The sequence below is a fragment of the Panthera onca genome, chromosome B2 (genome assembly GCF_046562875.1).
Source record: "Panthera onca isolate mPanOnc1 chromosome B2, mPanOnc1 haplotype 2, whole genome shotgun sequence".
Taxonomy (NCBI): domain Eukaryota; kingdom Metazoa; phylum Chordata; class Mammalia; order Carnivora; family Felidae; genus Panthera; species Panthera onca.
Genome location: NC_138343.1, coordinates 122,339,272 through 122,361,640, shown reverse-complemented (window position 1 = coordinate 122,361,640; position 22,369 = coordinate 122,339,272). Strand labels below are relative to the sequence as shown.

Here is a 22,369-nt window from a genome sequence, read left to right as displayed (position 1 = left end):
ATCTGCCATTGCCAGAAATATCTCCCTGAAATCTCCCTGAAATATTTCTCTAGACATTCTGTGTCTAGGCAAAGTTACTGGATGGGTTTGTGTTGGCAGAAATCAATCCAGCTACAGTACAATATTAAGTTTGCTTTTTTGGGGGCAGGGGGGTCATGGACAGAAAAACAAAAAAATGGCACAAACACTAGAAAAACAAAGTCAGGTCCATGATTTTACAATCCTTTCCAAAACTGAGTTGAAAAATGAGCCAGTGGTCCTTAACTTTTTACCTAACTAGCCAGATTCCACTGTGACAAAATGAATTTTAAAAATAATTGTCCTGGAAAAGATCAAGCCATTTTTAGGCGTATCTATCATGGCTGGTTGGAATTCAGCATATAAGTTCCTTTTATTTATTTATTAAAGTTTTTTTTTCATGTTTATTTATTTATTTATTTAGAGAGAGAGAGACAGAATCCCAAGCAGGCTCTGTACTGTCAGTGCAGAGCCCAAAGTGGGGCTTGATCTCAAGAACCTGGAGATCATGACCTGAGCCAAAATCAAGAGTTGGATGCTTTAACTGTTGGACCCACCCAGGGACCCCCCTATAAGTTCCTTTTAAATGGAAGCAAACAATTAAACGTATATTGTTTTCTCACTGAATGGTAGTACTTCCTTCCATTGCTCTAAAGAAGATTCATGAAGCAAAACAGAAGACTGTAGGGCAACCAGGAAAAAAAAAAAAAAAAAAAAGAAAGAAACAACTCAAATTCTTTCTGGAAGAAATAATATCCCCCTAGCAGTAAGTTAGAATTAGGTTTATCAAGAACATGATTTAGTAACAGATATTTTATTCCTCTTTGTTAGAGTTTGACACCTGATTTATAAGAACAACATACAAAAAACATCTTTTCTTAGTTCTTAACTCCTCGTGATCTTACACATTCAAATAAAATTAAGTAATCTAAATTTTAAAGTTTTATAAAAGTAATGCTTCTTGTAGAAATTTTAGAAAATATGAAAAGCAAAGGAAAAAAATTACTTAAAAATAACCTATAATGTGGCCATCCAAGTAGAAATACTCTACTTTTGAGGTTTATTCTTCATATTTCTATACAAATATACGTAATTTTTTTTAATGAACTTTAGGATTTTTTTTTTTTTTTTTACTAATTCTTACTTGGTTAACAGATAAAAGAGGCAGCCTGTCTTCATAAAGTTTTCCAAAGAAGTTTTATTTTTATTGTATTTCATTTCTTTGTGATTTTCACAGTGATGAAGCCCATATTATTTTTGCTGTAAGATTTAGTGACTGTTTTCTTGAAAAGCTAGGAGCTGAGCAGCCACAAAACCTTTACCTTTTAAGAACCAGGCTCCTATCATTGCTCCCATTTACTAGTCAGGATGCTGGATATTGAAGAGGACAGTGCTAAACAAGCATGATGAAAGCCCCTATCTAAAAACTCACAAATACTGACCTTGCTTTCAGAAGACAGGCCACTTTTAAACAAAATGATAGGTAAGCAAGTGATATTAACCTAGAAGGGAAAAATCCAGGCCTTTTGGGATCAACCCATCTTTCTCCTGAACTACTCAAATAAATATAGGGATAATTGATGGGGTAGTTTTCCAAGAGGTTAGAGCTGCTTAGTAATTTGGAAGACATCCATTTGGACTGCCTCCAAGCATAATTTCTCACAAAATACTCCCCAAAGTGTTTCTGACCTAATCTCAAACACATCCAGAAGGATGGAGTTTACAATCTCCCCTCCGATGTTGTAAATTCTCAGCCAAAAAGTAGTAGAAAGACAGACTTTGAGTTAAACTTAGAGTTAAAACCCTGGCTCTTCAATTTGTTACCTGTTGGGTGAATTTTTTTAATCCTAAAAAAAATCAGTTTCCTTATTAATACAATGCAGATGCCAATACATTTCTTTGAGGATTGTTTGTGATTATTAAAATTATTATCACAGTATGTGGGGCATAGTAGATATTTAAGAGCTATCATTTCCATTTGCTTCTATTTCCACCAACCCATCCCCAATCCTTAATGCCAAGAATAATTCTATTTGGCATTCAAATTGAACCCTTTTAACGTTTCTAGAGAAGCAAAGGAAAGCTAGCTACCTAGCCAGATTTCTTCTAATATTTTTAAGTAACTTCCCCAGACTTAAGAGTCTCTCTCTTCCCTTCTCTCTCTCTCTCCCCCCGCCCTCCTTCCCTTTTTTTAGTCATTTTGATAGGATGAGTTTTCTTAATTTTGTAGCTTTTTATTGTTTTTACTTCTTAACAATTTCCAACATATAGAATGAGTTGATTTCTGGTTACTCTATTTTGAGACAGACTTATTCACTTGTGACTCTGTTTCCACAGTTCCCTTGGCTCCTTTCATATGTTTTCTTCTTTATTTTTTTTTTAATATTTTTAAAAAATTTTTTTTTAACATTTATTTATTTTTGAGACAGAGAGAGACAGAGCATGAACGGGGGAGGGGCAGAGAGAGAGGGAGACACAGAATTGGAAGCAGGCTCCAGGCTCTGAGCCATCAGCCCAGAGCCTGATGCGAGGCTCGAACTCACAGACTGCGAGATCGTGACCTGAGCCGAAGTCAGACGCTCAACCGACTGAGCCACCCGGCGCCCCTGTTTTCTTCTTTAAATAGCATTTATTAAAGAATGAAGAAATAATCAGAAGGTTATTTATATTTTAACTTACATGGAAAACTTGTTCTAATAAAAGAAATATATAAATTGAAGTAAACTCATGACAAATTTGTTATGACACTGTTGTATCTGTAATTGCTATAGTTATATGGAAACTAAAAATTTAACTCTATGATATAATTAAATACCATACTACATTACTTTTATGATGCATATTTTTGCACATTTTAATTAACTTTGAAACTAAAATGTATGTAATAATTGTTGAACAATATTAATGTGCAGGATTTTTTTTTCTTTCTTACTGGAACTACAATTGGCTTTTTAGATTTGGTGAAAATGCTATAAACAATTTTTTTTTTATAGAGCAAAGTATAATATTTTGTTTCTAAGGTAAACAATATATACAGACTATGGGACATAATATTAAAAATAAGATAAGGCAGTTAAGGGAAGGCCTCATCCTTTCCATAAAAAAAAAAAAAACAGAAAAAATTTCATGCTGCATTAAAATCAGTTATAAAGTGATTACAGATGTATATTCTCATGACGAAATTTTTCACCAGTTCATTGCAAAAGAAAATTTGAATGTGCTTTTCTTTATAAATAGCTAAAGGACTAGGAGTAAAACAGCTGGGTCTCTAATAATGCTTGTAGAACATCCAAGGTAAATGGATTCAAGGTAAAATTATTTTACCAGCATTCAAAATAAAATTATAATGACCCTATATAAGATCATATTACTTATATGGAAGGCACAGTCATTTGCAAAGATGGCTAAAATTTTGCTCATGACCTGGATTTATCTCAAGACTCCCAGTAATTTTAAGGCCTCGACTAAGATTCATTCCTCTCTCATACATTTGCTCTCTAAAGCCTTTCAGTTTCATGGGGCAAGAGTCAGGCATTTCCATAAACTGAGCATGATCAAATTTTGGAGGAGCACAGAAGGTTTAGTTGTGGCCCTGATCATTACCTATCTTGATGAAAAATGTGTTGAATAACAGACTGAAACATGGCATCACAGTTCATCCAGCTGACTTTATCTACTTTTCAAAATTCGATCATCTTTTTGACATTAATGCAATTGTTTATCTCTGGAAAGTTGACAGGCATATACTTTCCATGCAGGGAATTCATATGTTTATAACTGAGCCAGCCTCTCAGAGAGATTATTTAATTCTGCTTTCTCTTCCACACTTATTTTATTGTACCTACCCTTAGTGCCTTGCTTTTCTAACCCTTTAAATATTCAATTTTTAGTTAATGTGCACCTAAATCCACCCTTGAGCTGTCTAGGCTTGCATAAGGATATCATACCAAATGGTCATCTTGGACCAGTGAATCGACAATTTCTGCCCATTTTGTTACATGTCCCCTCATGTCTTGTCTTTTCTTACAGCACTAACAAATATAATGGCCTGAAAGCCTTCTACAGATTTTCATTTCATATCTATCCTATGTAGCAAACCACTGTGGCCCAGATCTTGGAACTACTTAATCTTCCCTAATTTAAGTGCTTTTGTGGTATATGCAATGAGTGGTTCAGGTAAGATCTAGACTGATAATCCCCAACACTGTCATTGCTGAGAAAGCATAGTGTGGCAGGAAGAAGCAGTAATATTACTACTTATCTTGTGCCTTAATCAAATATATGAAAAAGGAAATTTGAAATAAAAGAAAACATTAATACTTAAAATATACAAAGTAAAACTATATCATGCATCACTCATCTAGCAAGACCACTTAATCATTGCTTGGACACTATGAAATTTATAAATTTGTTTCTTTATTTATGGATAATAGAGAACTATTCGGATAAGTAAATAGGCATATATACACATTTGCTACAGTATATATTCTATTACCTAGAATAGGACACATGGGAACTATCAATCAAGTTGCATAAAATAGGAACAACAATTGAGGTGAGGTTAATTAATATTATCTCTATTTTAACTGTTTATGTGAATAAATACTGCTGTGGAAACAAGGTGGTTTTAGAGTCAGATGGACCTTTGATAAAATCTGAATTCCTCACTTAACAGCCATGTGACTTTTGGCAAGATACTCTGCCTCTCCAAGCTTCAATTTCTTTGCTGTTAAAATTAGGACTATATATTGACTGTTATGCAGTTTTGCTCAAATGCAACATATGTGTTCATAAAAATCACTGTGCTATGCAAAAATCACACAATAAAAACCACAGGTGTATGGAAAAACAGGATTAGGGTATGATCCTCAAAAACTTAATCAGTTACAAAAAAAAAAAAAAAGGAACCTAACAAAAATGGTAGCAGACTTGACCAAGAAATAAATACTACAATTGATATAGTATTTTATCTTAAAAATACCTAAAGTTTACTTGTGGAAGTGGGTGTCAGGAAGCTTGTGAGTTGTTATTGTGAAGTGGTAGAAGGAGGGTTTCTAAAATCAAATGGAAAGCTGTAACATCAGAAGCAGATGGGTGTGAACTGAAGTAGCTGGCAGATGTTTGAGGTGCTTGTATGTTTCAGTATTCCTACCTGGCTCAGTTCAGGCAGGTACAATTACTGCATTTACTTAGTGTTTCCTGCAGGTGAAATGACACATAAGCATATTCTGTCCTTTGTCTTTTTGACCTCACACACTTAAAACACTTACCTCTCTTGGTGTGGTAGTCAGCCTTCAAGATGGTCCCCAATGATCTCCACCTGCTGGTACTCACACCCTTGTGTAGCCCCCTTCCACACTGTACCAGGGTTTGGTCCAAGTGAAATACAGCAGAGTGATGGTGTGTCGCTTCTGAGATTAGGTTATAATAGCTTGTGTCTTGGGCTCTCCCTTTCTTGGATCATCCTATGTGTAAAGGGACACTCAGGCATCCTATGGAGAAGTCCATGTGATGAGCAACTGAGGTTTCCTGCCAACAACCCTGAATGATCTTGGAGTGAATCTGCAGACTTCAGATGACTGCAGTCTCAGCTGACAGACTGACGGCAACCTCATGAGATACCTTAAGCTAGAACCATCCAGATAACTCCTCCCAGATTCCTGACTCACAGACACTGTGAAAGAATAAAAATGTTGTTTTAAGCTACTAGATGTTGGGGTTGTTTGTTATACAGCAATGAATAACCAATACACTTGATTTCACTTATTTTCTATTTCATTGGCCGTTCTTTCTCAGTTTCCTTTACTAGCTCCTCCACCTCTTTTAACAAATCTCTAAATGTTGGGATTCTTTATCATTCAGTCCCCAGTCATCTCTTGTCTATCTTTCATTCCATGATTTTAAGCATTGTTTTTATATTTTATGTCCAAGCCAGAACACTCCTTTGAATTGCAAACCCCCACGTTCAACTTCATATCTTGTGTATCTACTTGGATGTTTCACACACATCTCAAACCTAACATAGTAAAAATGGAATTCCTGATTTCCTTCTCATATCCGAACGTATTCATTCTTCTCTTTCCTATCATTCTTTCCAACCTTCCTAATTATTATAACAGTACCAAATCCACCCAGTTAATCAAAGCCACAACTTCCTTTATTTCCTCCCTTTCTGTAAAGTCCTAATGCAGTCCATCAGGAAGACCTGTCAATCCCATTTCTTTCTTTATTATTTTTTTTTAAATTTTTTAAAATGTTTATTTATTTTTGAGAGAGAAAGAGAGCATGAGTGGGGGAGGGTTAGAGACAGGAGACACAGAATCCAAAGCAGGTTCCAGGCTCCGAGCTGTCAGCATGGAGCTGGATGCAAAGCTTGAACTCACGAACTGTGAGATCATGACCTGAGCCAAAGTCGGACGCTTAACCAACTGAGCCACCCAGGAGCCCCCTGTCAATCCCATTTCTAAACCATATTTACAACTTTTCCTTTTCTTACCATGATCATCATGACCTCAGTTAAACTACTAAAACGACATCCTAACTGATCCTCCTGTCCAGTGTCATGCCATACCTCTGATCAAAACCTTTCAACAACTTTCCCCTGTACCTGCAGAATACTAGAATTGTATTGAGCTATCAATGGCTAGGTTCTTTTCTTTTAGCATAGTTCACTCATTCAGCAAATACTTACCCAGCACCTACTAAATGCTTGGGACTTATCAGTGCACCATGGAGGCCAAAGATTACTGCTTCCACATTCAGATGGTGTTGGTGGTGGGGTGAGGGGCAGGCCGTATAGTGAGAGAAAACGGAGATACTTTTTCTAGCTGAGCCGGTAAATCGGGCTGAGAAAACGCCCTAAACAGTGTTAAATTCATAACTAGGGCCCAACACTGGATTTAACTGACAGAAGACTGGTTGCTAATTACAACTTTGAAATGCTTTAAGGTAGTCTACGTCCCTAAACATCAAAGTAATAACGGTTTTAGGCCCTAAGGAAGAAAGTGCAGCCCAGACAAGTATTAACAGAAAATGTGCTATGGCTCTTATTTGAAATTCTATCCAAATCAAAAGCAGTTTGCCTATTTATAATCTGACTTACATTTTTGGCAGACCAAGCTACATTGGGCTGTTTCTCGGCCGGCATAAATAATCATTATGCTTCGTGCTGTGCATTATTTTTATGCCTATGTCAACGTTCTGAGGTGCCCAAGTGGTAATGCTTTAGCACCATCGGGAGGAAAGAAGTACCACCCTCTGATGCAAACCAAGACAGCCTAAGACGCTCAGAACACTGCGGTGCAAACTCCTTTAGGGATAGCAGAGTTGGTCTGACATCACTCTGGAAGGGAGTTAGCTCGTGGCCATTTTTCTACTATTGAAGTGTGTTTGGCACATTTCATATCAAAGCAAAAGCGACACTTGCAAGTGTCCGGTTAGGAGTCCAAGAAGAAACTAGGCGCTTGCTGGCAAAGGGAGGAGACTCGGTGTGAGAACACAGCCCTCTTGCTTCCCGGTCTTTTCTTCGGCCTGAGACTTTTTGTTTCTAGTCTGAGTCAGCGCCACAGAAAGAATAACGCAAACAAGCAAAAAAGTAGGGAGGGCAGAGAGATTCAGAGTATACCCTCAGAGCGAAGTAGAGACGCCCGCGAATCGCACCGTGTGGCCAGAAGACCTCCCGACCCAACAGCACACTCCACCCACCGTCTACCGTCACCGCAACCAAGGCGGCAGCGCAAGACCGGAGGGCTGAGCCGCCACATCTTCGCGCGAGATTAGCCACGCGAATTCCCAGAAAGCCTCAGGCAAATCTTAATAGCAGCCAGGAAGCCGGTTTAGGGCGGAAGGGTGGGCGGGGCTAGGCAAGATATTTAGCGGCACTGGAGGCCACGCCCCAAATCGGAAGTGACGGAAACGAGCTAGCGCGTCGAAGATACCTCTATGGTTTTCCTCCCGTGCTTGAGTCGGGAAATGGCCGCTGTGTAGTTACAACGGAGATAAGTCCCGGGAACCGTGCTTTCGGCGTTTCAGGTAGGCCTCATGCTGCATTCAAATCACTCAAAAGGCAGTAAATACCGAGGACGAGCGAATTATTGTTGAATCTTTTGTGGGTGGTGACGGGTTGGCGGCTACAGGAGGACCCAGGAGACGTTTCGCCGTTATTTATGCGTTTCCCCGTCAGATCTTCTCAGGTTTTCGAGGCACTACAGGTCGAAAAGGTGGGGGGTGGGGTGAGTAGCGAGAACGGTGCGCGCGCGCGCGCGGTTGCGAACCTGGCTCGAAACCCAGAGACCGCGCGGCCTTTCCCTGCGCGTGCGCACATCTCCCTCTTCAACCCTTCCCCCATTTCCTCGGCCCGGACCCTTGCGCGCGCCCGACTGAAAGCTCTCCCGGCGCACGCGCGCTTCCTTCTTTCTCCGCCTACGGCTCCTGAGGCCGCTGGAGGTGCAGCTTGTGTTCGCTTCTTATTGGCTGGGATCGCCACCTTTCTTTCCAGGCTTTGGGCTTTGATAAAACAGCTATGACCTGCAGCAAAGTGCGTTGGGTAGGTTGACCCCTTTCTGCGTCGTCTTTAAACTCCTCTTTCCCGGTTTCACGCTACCCATCGGTTTACGCCTCGTTTTTTAAAATTCGGTTCTGTTCTGGGAACGTGTTCAGCTGTCCCCGTCACTGACCCCGGTATCCGCCTCCCGCCCTCGGTGTCGCGGGACAGTTTTCTCCGAGGTTAATCTTCCTGGATCGCCTTGGAAACCCACTCTATTTTTAAGCGAACCTGCACTCTTGACCCTTAAAGAGTTGGTGCCTGGTTACTGTTTCCTAGCATGGGGAGCAGGCCTTAGCTGATGGATCCAAGAGTAGCCCTGTCACACCCGGTCCCAAAAGGCAGTTCTCCAGTAGTACAAGCGAAACCACGTCCTTTTTTCGGCAAGTGATTCAGGTCTTTTGTCCTGTCAGAAATGTTGCATCCATGGTAGGTAGACGGTGGGATAAATGGGTGGGAGTGGTGAGCTAAAGTTAGGGACTTTGCCCTCATTTTAAGTCCATAAGTTGGCTTTCTTTACTTTGAAGACCTAAGTTATTAGAATCAAGCAGCGGTACTACTGGCAACTACTTTTCTACGTCAAACTTTTTTTTTTTTTTTTTTTTTTTTTTTTTTAGCGTTTTAGATTGGAAAACTTAGGACTAAAGTTGAAGGCAAATGTAACCCAAACTGACGTTAGAGATGTGTTCAGACACATCTTTTTGCAGCAGCGCCTTTTACTGTTTCTCTGGTATTAAAAAGTAAGCCAAAATTCCTTAATCCTCGTGTAAATTGTCATTCCAGTTGGACTTTAGTTGGAATGGGGCTACTGTTTAGACAGTAAAGGATCTTTACATAGGAAAAGCTGCTGCAAGTTTGTTTGCATTTTTATGTGATTCTAGCCAATTGAGGATAATTTGATGAGAAGGATTGTGTGTCTAAACTCATAGCTGAACAACCCAAAGTTGAAAGATGGCTTATAGCCATCTTGTTTTAAGGATCCCAGTTTTCACTGTAACGTTGTGGTAAACTTGGAATCGCCCTCCATTTAGGTAATTAAAATGGTGGCATGGGAGATTTTTAGCTAGAGCTAATTCTTGTAAGAACAATAGTACTTTAGGACTTGGAGACAGATCTGTAAAACACCCTTGATAGGCTCAGGTCTAGTTGAATTTAACTAGCTGTATTAGATTTAACTGTGTTCAGAAGACTTGTAGAAATAGAAGTCGTCTCTTCAGTTCTATATAGAGCTTTGGATTGGGAGTTTCCGGAAACTACATTCATGTGTTGTTTGTTTATTTTGAGAGAGAGAGAGAGTGTGTGAGAGAGAGAGAGAGTGTGTGAGAGAGAGAGAGAGAGTGTGTGAGAGAGTGCTCTCAGTTGAGCGGGGGAGGGGCTGCAAGGGGATGAGAGAGAATCCAAAGCAGGTTCCATGCTGTCAGCGCAGAGCCCTACTCAAGGGTCTCATGAACACTGAAATCATGACCTGAGCCAAAATCAAGAATTGGTTGCCCAACTGAGGAGCTACCCAGGCGCCCCTGGGTAGTTTTGAAGTGCATTCAAAACTATTAGTTGAACAGTAGCTGAATTCCACTGTGTAATTTGCAGTGATTTATTGATAAAGAAGTAGGTAAGGGAATCTAGAAGCCCAACGTATCTCTGGGTAGTAAGTGTACATGGTTAGGTTATACTTCTAGGTTATGGATTTGTTCCTTTTTCACACACAGCTTCTTACATAGTGGTCATTCGTGTGTTATTTCAGGGTCTTAAGCTTTGATTTTTTTTTTTTTGACCCAGGACTGGAAAAAAAAAAAAACTAGTCTACAGATGTTAAGGTAGTAATAATTGTAGCCTACATTTGTATAATATTTTGTGGAGTTTTCAAACTTGATCTAATATTTCCCCACTTAGGTTAGAGACCAGGAAGGTAGAAAACTTACTTAAGGCTCCATAAACCGGGGAGTGGCACAGCCTGATCTAGAATGCAGGTATTTTTCTCATTTCCATGCTCTCTCTTTTTTTTTTTTTTTTTAAAGCAGGATGACAGAAGTGGACAAAGAACTAAAAACTTGTGACTAAATCATTTTTCAAAACCTTGCATTTATTTATTTATTTATTTATTTATTTATTTATTATTTTTGAGAGAGAGAGTGCGAGCAAGGGAGGGGCAGAGAGAGAGGGAGATACAGAATCTAAAGCAGGTTCCAGGCTCTGAGCTGTCAGCATAGAGCCCAACGTGGGGCTCGAACCCACGAACTGTGAGATCATGACCTGAGCCAAAGTTGGACGTTTAACCCACTGAACTACCCAGGCACCCCTCAGAAGCTTTTAATTATGGAAATTTTCAAGCACAAAAGCAGAGAAAATAGTGAACTCTGATGTTCTCGTTGTTTAAGTTTAGCAATTAGCCATTTACCAATTCTAATATTATTCACTTACCTTTATTTGGAGTTTTTTAAAGCAAAATTCTAGTTATTTTGTTCCGCATTTATAATGTTGATTAATGCTGTATCAAAAATATTATTCTTACAAGAATCATTTGAAGTAAAATTAGTGGATAACCTGTAGGTAAAGCTGTCACAAACCAAGTTTAACAATAATGATAGCTAACATTTGAGTGCATAAGCTAACATTTGAGTGCATACCGTGTGCTAAAGGTTAAGCTGTTTACATTTATTCAGTTTGTGTAACATTAAGCCTATGAGTTAGTACCATTATTAGCCTTATTTTATACCTGTGGAAGTTAAAGCTGAAGGCGAGTAAGGTAACTTGACCAGTGTTGGGCATCTAGCTAATGGTCAAGTCAGATTTTTGAACCTAGTCTATTGGAATAATAGTCTTAGGATATAATTTTTAGCGTTATTAAAGATGTGAGTAGCAATAATTTGTATCACAATTTGGAAGCCAAACTCCCTGAATCTGCTAAAATGAAGACTTGGTTCAAATATGCTTGATTGGGTTATCTAAAGAATCCATTTTGGGGGCGCTTCAGTGTTGTTGAACTCTATTGTCTGCTCTTTTCATTATTTGTGTTCTAGCTGATCATAATGTATTGCATAAAAGGTATACTTTGTTAAGGTATTTAAGAACTTTAAACATAAAGCCTGACTTACTCTCTTACATTCCTCACTGGTTGGTGAATCAGTTGGAAAAATGCATAAAGCAATTTATTCCCTATCTCTTTTTACATTTCTTTTTCTGATGTTAGTAAGTGATCTAAGGTTGTAATAAAGGGATGATTGATTTGGCATTTTGAATTCTATATATAGGTTATGGCCACATCAAGCACCTGTCAGTATATTGGAGAGAGCACAGGAGTTGGAATCAGGAGGTCTGGTCTGGGTTAAATTTTGGATTAACCATTTTACACTCTGTGACCATAGGCATCCAAAAATGGCAAACTAATCTCTTGTTTTCTCTCCCAAACTTGCACATCACCCAGATGTTTGAGCCCAAAACTGAGAATTTAGGACCGCGGTTGATTTTCTTTTTTCCCCCCTTCTTCTCTCTGATCCACACCAACAACCTGTGAACAAGTACTGGTTGACTGCACTTCCAAACTAGATTCTGGGCTTCTTTTTTCTAGCTTTATTGCTACTATCTTTTCCAGGTAACCAATTATATTGAATTTCAGCCTTGTAATTTATCTCCTTGATCTCTCCCTGTTGTTCATGCTGTTCACAGCAGCCATCTTAAAACGTGAATGCGATGCTGTGACTTCCCAGATTGCGGAGCCTTCCCAATATAGTTAGATTTTACTCCGGCCTTCTTACTAGATGCAGTTTGATCTGGTCCTTTCCTGCCTTTTCTACTTTATCTCACATCCTCTCCTCTCACAGTGCCTCAACTTAGTGCCTCAACTTAGTGTTCTTTCTGTCCTGAATTTGCCAAGTTTGTGTCTTCTGCCTAGAATGCTGTTCTTTCTGTGGAACCTTGAAACGTCCCTTGAATTTAACCTTAATTTTAGGGCCCAAGAACCCATTTTTGTAGTCCTTTATACTTCCTAACACATCATGTTCTGGGTTTTTCCCCCTCTCCCTTTCTCCCTTGTGAACATAATTTCCAAGGGAATAGGAAACTTAATGTTTTACTTAAAGTACACTATTTCCAGTGCTGGAATAATAGTACCTGGCATGTAATAGGCACCTTGTAAATTCAGATGAATTCTAAAAGTTTAGAGTTCTCTTGAGAGAAGAGGTTATGAGATTATGAGCATTAAGTGAGATGATTTTATTTAAGGTCACCTAGCATAATTAAGTTGGTACTTAAGATGTCTTTGCTATGATTTGTTGATTTCTGTTCTTCACTAGTTAGTTTTTGGGGAGCAGGCACCTCTGCCATAGTCATGTTTCCCATAAAACTAGCACAGTGCTTTGTACATAGATTTTCATTAAAAAAAGAATTCGCTGAGCTGACTGTAGTCTTTGTACTATGTTAAATATTAATGTTAAATGTTAAATATATTTTTCATTAAATATTATATATTAAATAGTATTAAATATATTATGTGTCATGCTTCACATATGATTTTTGAATTCTTGGTATGGGTACTTGAATATACTTATAGATTGTGAACAAGAATATGTATCTATTAGTAAAACAGCCTTCAGCCCTTCCTCTCTTTATTATTTCTAGTGTATATTTTCTTGGAATTTTAAAAAAAAAAATCATGACTTGGAGTAAAGAGGGATTTGGCAGTTGACTTTTTCTTCAGATATGCAGAAATTAAAATTAGCCTTTTAGAAATGTTTAGGGAAAGTGTTAACTAAAATGAGTCTTGTGTCACTTCCAGTAATGAATCAGTAGTGTTGGACTTAGAAGGTCCAGAGTAAAGTTTCATAACAATATATCAATTTAGAAGATTAGAGTTTTTCTCTGCCCCCCCCCCCCTTGGGGGATTCGATATTTTTAAAACTAAACATGCATGTACTTTAGAAATCCTTTTGTTTTTGTGTCCAGTCTTGTATTTTTATTGTATTTTATTTTAGTATGTTTTTCTTAATTACTAAGTTCCTGTTCTTTGTAGATTGAACCTCAAATCTCTTAATTTTCCTAGCGGTAGGGCCATGGGTATTTAGGGGACAATATTCTTAACTTTTTTTAAAGTTTATTTATTTTGAGAGAGAGATGGAGAGGGAGTGGAGGAGAGAGGGAGAATCCCATGCAGGCTCTGCAGTGGCAGCACAGAGTCCAATGTGGGGTTCAAACCCACGAACCCCTCCAACCTTGAGATCACGACCTGAGCTGAAATCAAGAGTCAGATGCTTAACCAACTAAGCCACCCAGGCACCCTAGGGGACAACATTGTTGACTGACCAGTTTAATTTTATCATTTCTTTTCCTTTGTATTTCTACTTTCATTGCATTTTTTATTGGATCTTTGGTAAGATTCACAGATTTTCATATTTATGTGTATTTTTTTCATTAAAAGTGGTTTATGAATTTGTTGATTTTAGGCATGTATCAATCTTGTATTCTTTAGTTTCTGCTCCCTTCATGTTTTTTTGAATGTCCTATGCACATGATTGGTAATCACTGAATGTTATTTATAAAGCTAACTTTTTCAGTATTGATAACTGCTTAATATTTTGTGCAAAATTTAAATTTATTTGTGTAGTAATAGTAAATTAGGAACAGTATTGGCTTTTATTAGATACTTGTTTCGTTTACAAGTTCTTTTATTGGAACGTTTGTTACGTGTATTAAAATGCTTTTAGGTACAGAGCTAGGATTACTGTGATAGCTGTTCATATGAATTTTAGAAACCTGTTTCAAATGAAATTGTAGAAAGGAAGTGGCCAAAAGGGAATAAAGATTAAGATAAGTAGCAAAACATTAAACTCATACTTTAGGTAAGTTATAGTTAGAGCATTATGAATACTAATAACCAATAGGTGACATGTTTTGCTATTCCAAGAATACCATATTTGGCATTATATTAGCCACTTTGAAATTTTTTTGATAGGATAGCAGCATAGCTTCTGTTTTCTAAAGCTCAAATTGCTATCATTAAAATTCAAGTATTTAAATTAAAAAGTAAAAGTGCTGTCAGTTTCATGGTGCACATCTGCATTCTGATTAAAACAAAAAAAATTTCTTAAGCTTTTATGGTTAAAAGTTTATTTCCTAAATCAGTCTCCCTTTCCCTAAAATCATTAGTGCCTTTGTTGAGAGTTTCACTGCCTAATATGATTCATTTTTGTGAAAAGTGGGTATTTTAATTTACCATAAATCAAACTCCTTGTGTGTTTTTTTTTTTAATCTTTGCTAGGAATTTGAATTCAGAGTTTAATTTCTCAGAACGTTTTCTCCAGGAAGAATTTTAACAACATCTCAAAGACTTCACTTGACTGCTTAATCCTGAATAAAACCCAAGGTAAATAGCATTCGTTTTTCTAGTTTTCAGTTTTAGTTTGAGAAAATGTGACTACCTAATTCATAATTCTGTCTGAGTGATTAAAAGTGATGTAGTCTGAAGCTTTTGTGGTGTTTGTTTTGGTGGCTTGAATGAAGTAAGCCAGATTTTAAAAGTTTATGAGAAAGATTCTCTATCTTCTGCCTCTGTGTTGTGTGCCTGCTTCCACTTTTATACATCAAAGACTCAGAACACAAAGCTGTTTAAAAATAACAAAATAACTCCTTCCCTTATGCATATAAGAGAAATTCTATAACTTTTTAACACTTCTGCACTGATGTTAAAGTTGATTGTATTACTTGTGTCAACTCATTTAGTACTCAGTACAACTCTGAGGAAGGTAGTATCTTTACATATGCCTTATTTATGAGAAGATAGAGGTGACGTTTGTGTATTTGAGGATAGTTATGTTTTCTTTTGAGATAAATATATATATCTGAAACCCTGAATTTGTTATTTTTTTAAATGTTTATTTATTTTTGAGAGAGCACATGAGAGTGGGGTTGGAGGCAGAGAGGGGGGACAGAGGAGGATCCGAAGTGGGCTTCGTACTGACAGCAGCAAGCCCATTGTGGAACTTGAACTCACAAACCATGAGATCGGGACCTGAGCTGAAGTCGGACACATAACCGACTAAGCCTCCCAGGTGCCCTGTCATTTGTTTTTTAATGAAGTATATGCAGATATGATGGTTGCTTTTTCTGTAATTCAACTCAGCGTTAGCACTTATAAATATTATTTCATAATACTGAGCAGAGCCTAGGTAGGTAAAGTTAAATGCCTTCAAAAATACTGGGTTGTAAGAGAATTGGAGGCTGTTGCAAGTTTAGTGAGTCAATTTTTATGGAAACAATGATTTCAGTAATAAGTTAGTTGAAACTTGGAAATAGTTATAGCATAAACAAACTTGGGGGGCACATATAAACTTGGGAGGTACATCTATAGGTTTAATTTTGTGAGTAGATTTCCTAAATCGTTTTGTCTTATTATGATTTCTGTACCCAGTGAGGTCTGATTATTCCATTAGATATTAATGCAATATTAGAAAAAGTTAGAATACTCGTGCCCAACTTCTCTCTTGTAGTTCCACTGTCTTTTTTTGCAGCAATCTTTACAGTCCATTGACTTACCAGAAAGCTACAGGGTGAACTAGCATTGTCACATAAGTCCATTTTTCTAATGTAGTCATGCAGCATTATATGCATGGAGTGGTTAATTTAGTTCCATTTTAAGGCCATAAAGCACTTAGGATGACAGTCGCTAGGTTTATTATTATTATTATCATTATTATTATTTTCAGTATTATGCCACTTGTGTTTTGTTTCAGGTTCCTTATCTGTAATACTGTGATATTTATCTTTTTTACAGGAGAGGTAGGCATTTGTATTGGTCATGGAATAACCTCTAACATGTTGCTGCAGTCTGATATTACTTTCTGGCTTCTGCAGCTGCTTCCTTTTTGAATTAAGGCATGTAGGTGCTGTTGTATCTACAATATATAGTACCTGTTATGCAGGTGAAGGTATAGTTTTAGTCAGGGATAATTGTCTCAGTATTCATTTGAAAATGATGAGTAAGATCCTGGGGCGCCTGGGTGGCTCAGTCGGTTGAGCGTCAGACTTCAGCTCAGGTCATGGTCTGGCAGTTCGTGAGTTCAAGCCCCGTGTCAGGCTCTTTGCTAACAGACAGCTCAGAACCTGGAGCCTGCTTTGGATTCTGTCTCTCTCTCTTTCTCTTCCTCCCCCCCCTTCCCCTCTCTCTCCCCCCTCCCCTGCTCATGCTCTGTCTCTCTCTGTCTCTCAGAAATTAATAAATGTTAAAAAAAGTTTAAAAAAAAAAAAAGGAAACAATGATGAGTAAGATCCTTAGAGAAACTTGTGCCTTGTAAAATTCAATTTGTCTTGTGTGAAACTTCTTTAATTGAATGGTAGTTTTGTTGTTGTTGTTGTTGTTTACTTTTTTGTTCTCTTATTGACTAGGAGAAAAGAAATGGGTCGCTCCAATTCTAGATCACATTCTTCGAGATCAAAGTCTAGATCACAGTCTAGTTCTCGATCAAGATCAAGATCACATTCTAGAAAGAAGAGATACAGGTGAATTCCTGTGTTTTTAATTCTTTTAATAATGATAGTCGTATTGGTTGATGTTCATGGAGTGCTTGCTATATTTAGACACAATGCTAAAGTCATTAATATATTCTCAAATAACCCTGTGAAATGAATTCATCTACCTTCATTGTAGAGTTGGGGAAATTGAGAATTGTTTAGGTTGCAAGCTAGTAAATGGCAGAGTTTAGGTTTGATTTCAGTTAGTCTGACTTCATATCTCAGATTCTTACTATACTGTACATGTATGGTAGATTTCTTTGAATTTACATTAAGAGATGAATAATGGGAGAACTATTTGACAGTAAATCATCTTTGCATATTATTTCATAGTTTCTCATTATTTCTGATTCTGATGTCTCAATATTATGTGTGCATTTGGCCAGTAGTATGTCACTGATGAATATTTTTCCATGCCATTAAATATTCTTTTACTGTTTTACTATAAGTACCTGAATAACTTTTCTGTAATTTGTTTAGTATGTCCTGCTGTTAGGTATATCCATTTTTTCCCGTTTTTGTGTGCCTTCATTCCTAAGGCCTTTACTTTATTCTTTCAGTATTTACCTTAGTAATGAAACTTCGTTCATTGAAAACAGTAAACTTTACTTTTGTATAAATGAGAGGGGTTTTTTTTTTTCCATATACATTTTTGGTTTGGACTATTTACATGTTATATTCAACCAGAAGTATTTAGAACGGTAGAATAGAATAGTTTGTTTTTCTTACATTGATATTTATTTCATTTTTAGTTCTAGGTCTCGTTCCAGGACATACTCAAGATCTCGTAGTAGAGATCGTATTTATTCTAGAGATTATCGTCGAGATTACAGAAATAATAGAGGAATGAGACGGCCTTATGGGTACAGAGGAAGGGGCAGAGGGTATTATCAAGGAGGAGGAGGTAGATACCATCGAGGTGGTTATAGACCTGTCTGGAATAGAAGACACTCTAGGAGTCCTAGACGAGGTCGTTCACGTTCCAGGAGTCCAAAAAGAAGATCCGTTTCTTCTCAAAGATCCCGAAGCAGATCTCGCCGGTCATATAGATCTTCTAGGTCTCCAAGATCATCCTCTTCTCGTTCTTCATCCCCATATAGCAAATCTCCTGTCTCTAAAAGACGAGGGTCTCAGGAAAAACAAACCAAAAAAGCTGAAGGGGAGCCCCAAGAAGAGAGTCCTTTGAAAAGTAAATCACAGGAGGAACCGAAAGATACATTTGAACATGATCCATCTGAATCTATTGATGAGTTTAACAAATCATCAGCCACATCTGGTGATATTTGGCCTGGCCTTTCAGCCTATGATAACAGTCCCAGATCTCCTCATAGTCCTTCACCGATTGCTACACCACCTAGTCAGAGTTCGTCTTGCTCTGATGCCCCCATGCTCAGTACAGTTCACTCTGCAAAAAACACCCCCTCTCAGCATTCACATTCCATTCAGCATAGTCCTGAAAGATCTGGGTCTGGTTCTGTTGGAAATGGATCTAGTCGGTACAGTCCTTCTCAGAATAGTCCAATTCATCATATCCCTTCACGAAGAAGCCCTGCAAAGACAATCACACCACAGAATGCTCCAAGAGATGAGGCTAGGGGACGTTCTTCATTTTATCCTGATGGTGGAGATCAGGAAACTGCAAAGACAGGAAAATTCTTGAAAAGGTAAACACTAAAATCTTTAGATTATAATATTAATAGTTGTGTTCTTTGGATTCTGTTTGGGTATATAAGACTTACAATTGCATTGTTTTTACTCCTGACTTTTTTATAATTCCAAGTGGTTTTTACTACATTTGGTTAACTTTGGAAATTAAGTGTTTTAATAGAAGCTAATTTATATTTCTTTTCAATTTTAATCCATTTTCAGTCAGTCTAGAATTAATGTAAACAAAAAATGTAGTAACATAAAGCATAACTAATAGTTATGTTGTAACAACTTAATTTTGTGTTAGAGCATTGAAAGCTTATTTTGTTTTCTTCACCATTATAACGTGACCTATGTGAATAATAGTTACAGTACGTGCTCTTACTTTTGTGGTATTCTACATGCAACTGCCAATTCTTAATAAATCTATCTGACTATAGAAAAGCTAATTATTTCTTGCTCTAGTAACCTTTGAAATATACTTTGTTTAAAGCATTGCCGAAGAGTTGCTAAAAAACTCAGTGAAAATTGGTTACTAAATGTAGTTTGAGAAAATAGAACAGGCATGCTATTTATGGCATATTGCTGTATAACCTAGAATAAAATTTTTTATTGAACTAATACAGTTTCTACTTAGTATTGCCAGAAATCATTTTCTGCAGCAGAGCAGATGTGAAATATTTTGTGATTCACTTAGAGTATTAAATAATATTACTAAGTTTACTTTTGTGAATTCGTTTCTTTTAGTAGGGAAGTGTAATAGTCTGAAATTTTGAGTATAATTATATGTAGAGTTCTGATAGATAGGTACATTGTTTATTAGTGGTTCTTAGCCTCAAAAATTAAAGTGTTGCATGTTATAGAATTTCTGGAATTGGATTTGTTCGTGCAGAATTGTGGCTATGACTAGAACAGGTTTTTGAGAATGGCTTTTACTTTTTAAACTTCAGGAGGTCTCATGTATATTTATTTAAAAACTCAGTATGTAAGTGCTGTATGGCTGCTTTTAATGTTTTTTAAAAGTAGAATTATGAAAAACAGTTTTCGGTGGTTTTTTTTTCTCTTATTACTGGTCCTGCGATGTTGGGCAACATGTAGAAGTATACAAGTGATCCACAGTGAATGCAATCCAGAGTTACCATCCTCTTCTCTGCTTATTCACAGGTTCACAGATGAAGAGTCTAGAGTATTCCTGCTTGATAGGGGTAATACCAGGGATAAAGAGGCTCCAAAGGAGAAAGGATCAGAGAAAGGGAGGGCAGAGGGAGAATGGGAAGATCAGGAAGCTCTAGATTACTTTAGCGATAAAGAGTCTGGAAAACAAAAGTTTAATGATTCCGAAGGGGATGACACAGAGGAGACAGAGGACTATAGACAGTTCAGGAAGTCAGTCCTTGCAGATCAGGGTAAAAATTTTGCTACTACATCTCACCGGAATACTGAGGAGGAAGGACCCAAGTACAAGTCCAAAGTTTCACTGAAAGGCAATAGAGAAAGTGATGGATTTAGAGAAGAAAAAAACTATAAACTTAAAGAGACTGGCTACGTAGTGGAAAGGCCTAGCACTGCAAAAGATAAGCACAAGGAAGACGACAAAAATTCTGAAAGAATAACAGTAAAGAAAGAAACTCAGTCACCTGAGCAGGTAAAGTCTGAAAAGCTCAAAGACCTCTTTGATTACAGTCCCCCTCTACACAAGAATCTGGATGCACGAGAAAAGTCTACCTTCAGAGAGGAGAGCCCACTTAGGATCAAAATGATAGCCAGTGATTCTCATCGACCTGAAGTCAAACTCAAAATGGCACCCGTTCCACTTGATGATTCTAACAGGTAATTCCACATTGATACCCAGGAAGTAACCTGTGGTTGCTTAGTTAATATTCTAGTTAATTATCTTATTTTGTGAACACACTCCCATTTTCGTATTCAAACCAATGGTATATTTTGTTTGTTATGTGTGTGTTTGTTACCGATATGCTCCAGACCTGCTTCCTTGACTAAAGACAGGCTACTTGCTAGTACACTTGTCCATTCTGTCAAGAAAGAACAAGAATTCCGATCCATCTTTGACCACATTAAGTTGCCACAGGCCAGCAAAAGCACTTCAGAGTCATTTATTCAACACATTGTGTCCTTGGTTCATCATGTTAAAGGTATGTTTATTAGTACGAATTAAGTATTTCTTGTAAATGAAAGTGAACAACTAGGCTTTTAATAATTAATGTACTCTAGGGCTAGCAAGTAATATATAGACACCATGAGAAATTTGGAAAAATAGTTTCATGAAAGAGCTGTCAGTTTTGTTAGCATTAAGACCCATAGAGGTACTTAATACAAAGTGATTGAAACACTAAATAGAGTTAAAACACACTCTAAAAATCTGTATTGTGACAAAACTGATAGATATTTAATGCAAAGTCTTTGAAATGTGTCATGCTGTATTGGAAGGGTAGAATGCTTACAGATGATTTATCCTTGCATGCATATGACTTAACAATGTACTCTTGCATAGATTTATAATAAAAGCAAGGCCATGGTGACTTGAGTATTACTGAGAGTAATACTTCAATTTTTAAAGAAACCCGATACCAGTGGAAAAGTAGTATTGTTTTTCTATCTATGTTTTTGTGTTACTTAATTTGTTGTAATACTTAGCTTTTTAAAATGACAGGTAAACTGGAAAAAGAATTATTGGAAGTTTTAAAGGGGAAAGAGTTCAAGTGATTTAAAAATATGTTAGATGAGTAGTGATTACATGAATAGTGGATGATAATAACCTTTCTTTAAGTCCTAAAGATGTTACATGTGTTCATTTTAGCTAAAGTAATGATGCTCTATTTTCACCCGTATGTAATTCTAGCTTCAAAGTTACTAATAATTTTCAAATGTTTTAGGGTATGACTTTTTGGGCAATTAGGTTGTTTTGTTTTTGTTATTTTCTTTTTGTGTTTAAAAGGCAGCTTACTATGAAATAGGTTCTTACCCAGGAAGCTACGTGGTTGTTGGTCTTAAAAGCCATTTTTTAAAAAAAATTTGTCTTTTTATGAGAACAACTCATTGTAATAGCTGAAACTTGTCATTAGCAAATTCTTTATGCAGTTGATGTCTCAAAACAGTGAATAGTTAATTTCTTTTTGACTGTAATTATTTAAAAAGGGTAACAAAAAAGTTTTGTTATTTGGCTATAACTAGGTTTGTGAACCAGTTTGTGACCATATTATTGTGGTACATAAAATATGAAACATTAACATTTTTTCTTTTTTCTTTTTTTTGCCTTTTTTTGACCTGTCTCCACATTTTACAGTTTATTGCTGAATTTTGAGATCAGGTTTTGATAAATTTTTTCTTTTTCATTTTCTTTTTCTTTTTTTTCTTTTTTTTTTTTTTTAAAAGAACTGTAGTTATGTTTCATTATTGGTATTGTGCAACCGATCTGAACAGCTCTTTCTTAATTTAGAGCTGAAAATGCCCAGTGATGTTTTCTTTTTCATTGTAACTAGGTCCTGGAATATGTTTTGAAATGGCAAAATCCATGTTTCAAAGTAAAATAGCTGTTGAAAGATACAGGCAAAGTTGAATCTTCTGTCTTCCTGGCAAAAATGGCATAAAAACTGAGTTGCTAGCTCAAATTCCTGGGTTTCATGGAATTATGATTGAGGCACT

The 22,369-nt window shown here is 37.0% G+C and overlaps 1 protein-coding gene across 5 annotated transcripts in view; it reads left to right on the top strand.

The window, feature by feature from the left end:
- The first annotated feature begins 7,908 nt into the window (after nt 1-7,908).
- Nucleotides 7,909-22,369, top strand: part of BCLAF1 (BCL2 associated transcription factor 1) — a 30,394-nt gene continuing 15,933 nt past the window's right edge. For 2 of the 5 annotated variants that reach the window (XR_009605295.3, XM_060616749.3), the window contains exons 1-6: nt 7,909-8,049; nt 14,811-14,915; nt 16,934-17,047; nt 17,812-18,723; nt 19,871-20,536; nt 20,690-20,859. Coding sequence is in view for 4 of the 5 variants with exons in the window: in XM_060616749.3 (XP_060472732.1) it covers nt 16,944-17,047; nt 17,812-18,723; nt 19,871-20,536; nt 20,690-20,859 (1,852 nt within the window). In the remaining variant the exon portion in view is untranslated. The remainder of the gene's footprint in view (nt 8,050-14,810; nt 14,916-16,933; nt 17,048-17,811; nt 18,724-19,870; nt 20,537-20,689; nt 20,860-22,369) is intronic. The other 3 variants (XM_060616750.3, XM_060616748.3, XM_060616747.3) reach the window with 3 other exon arrangements.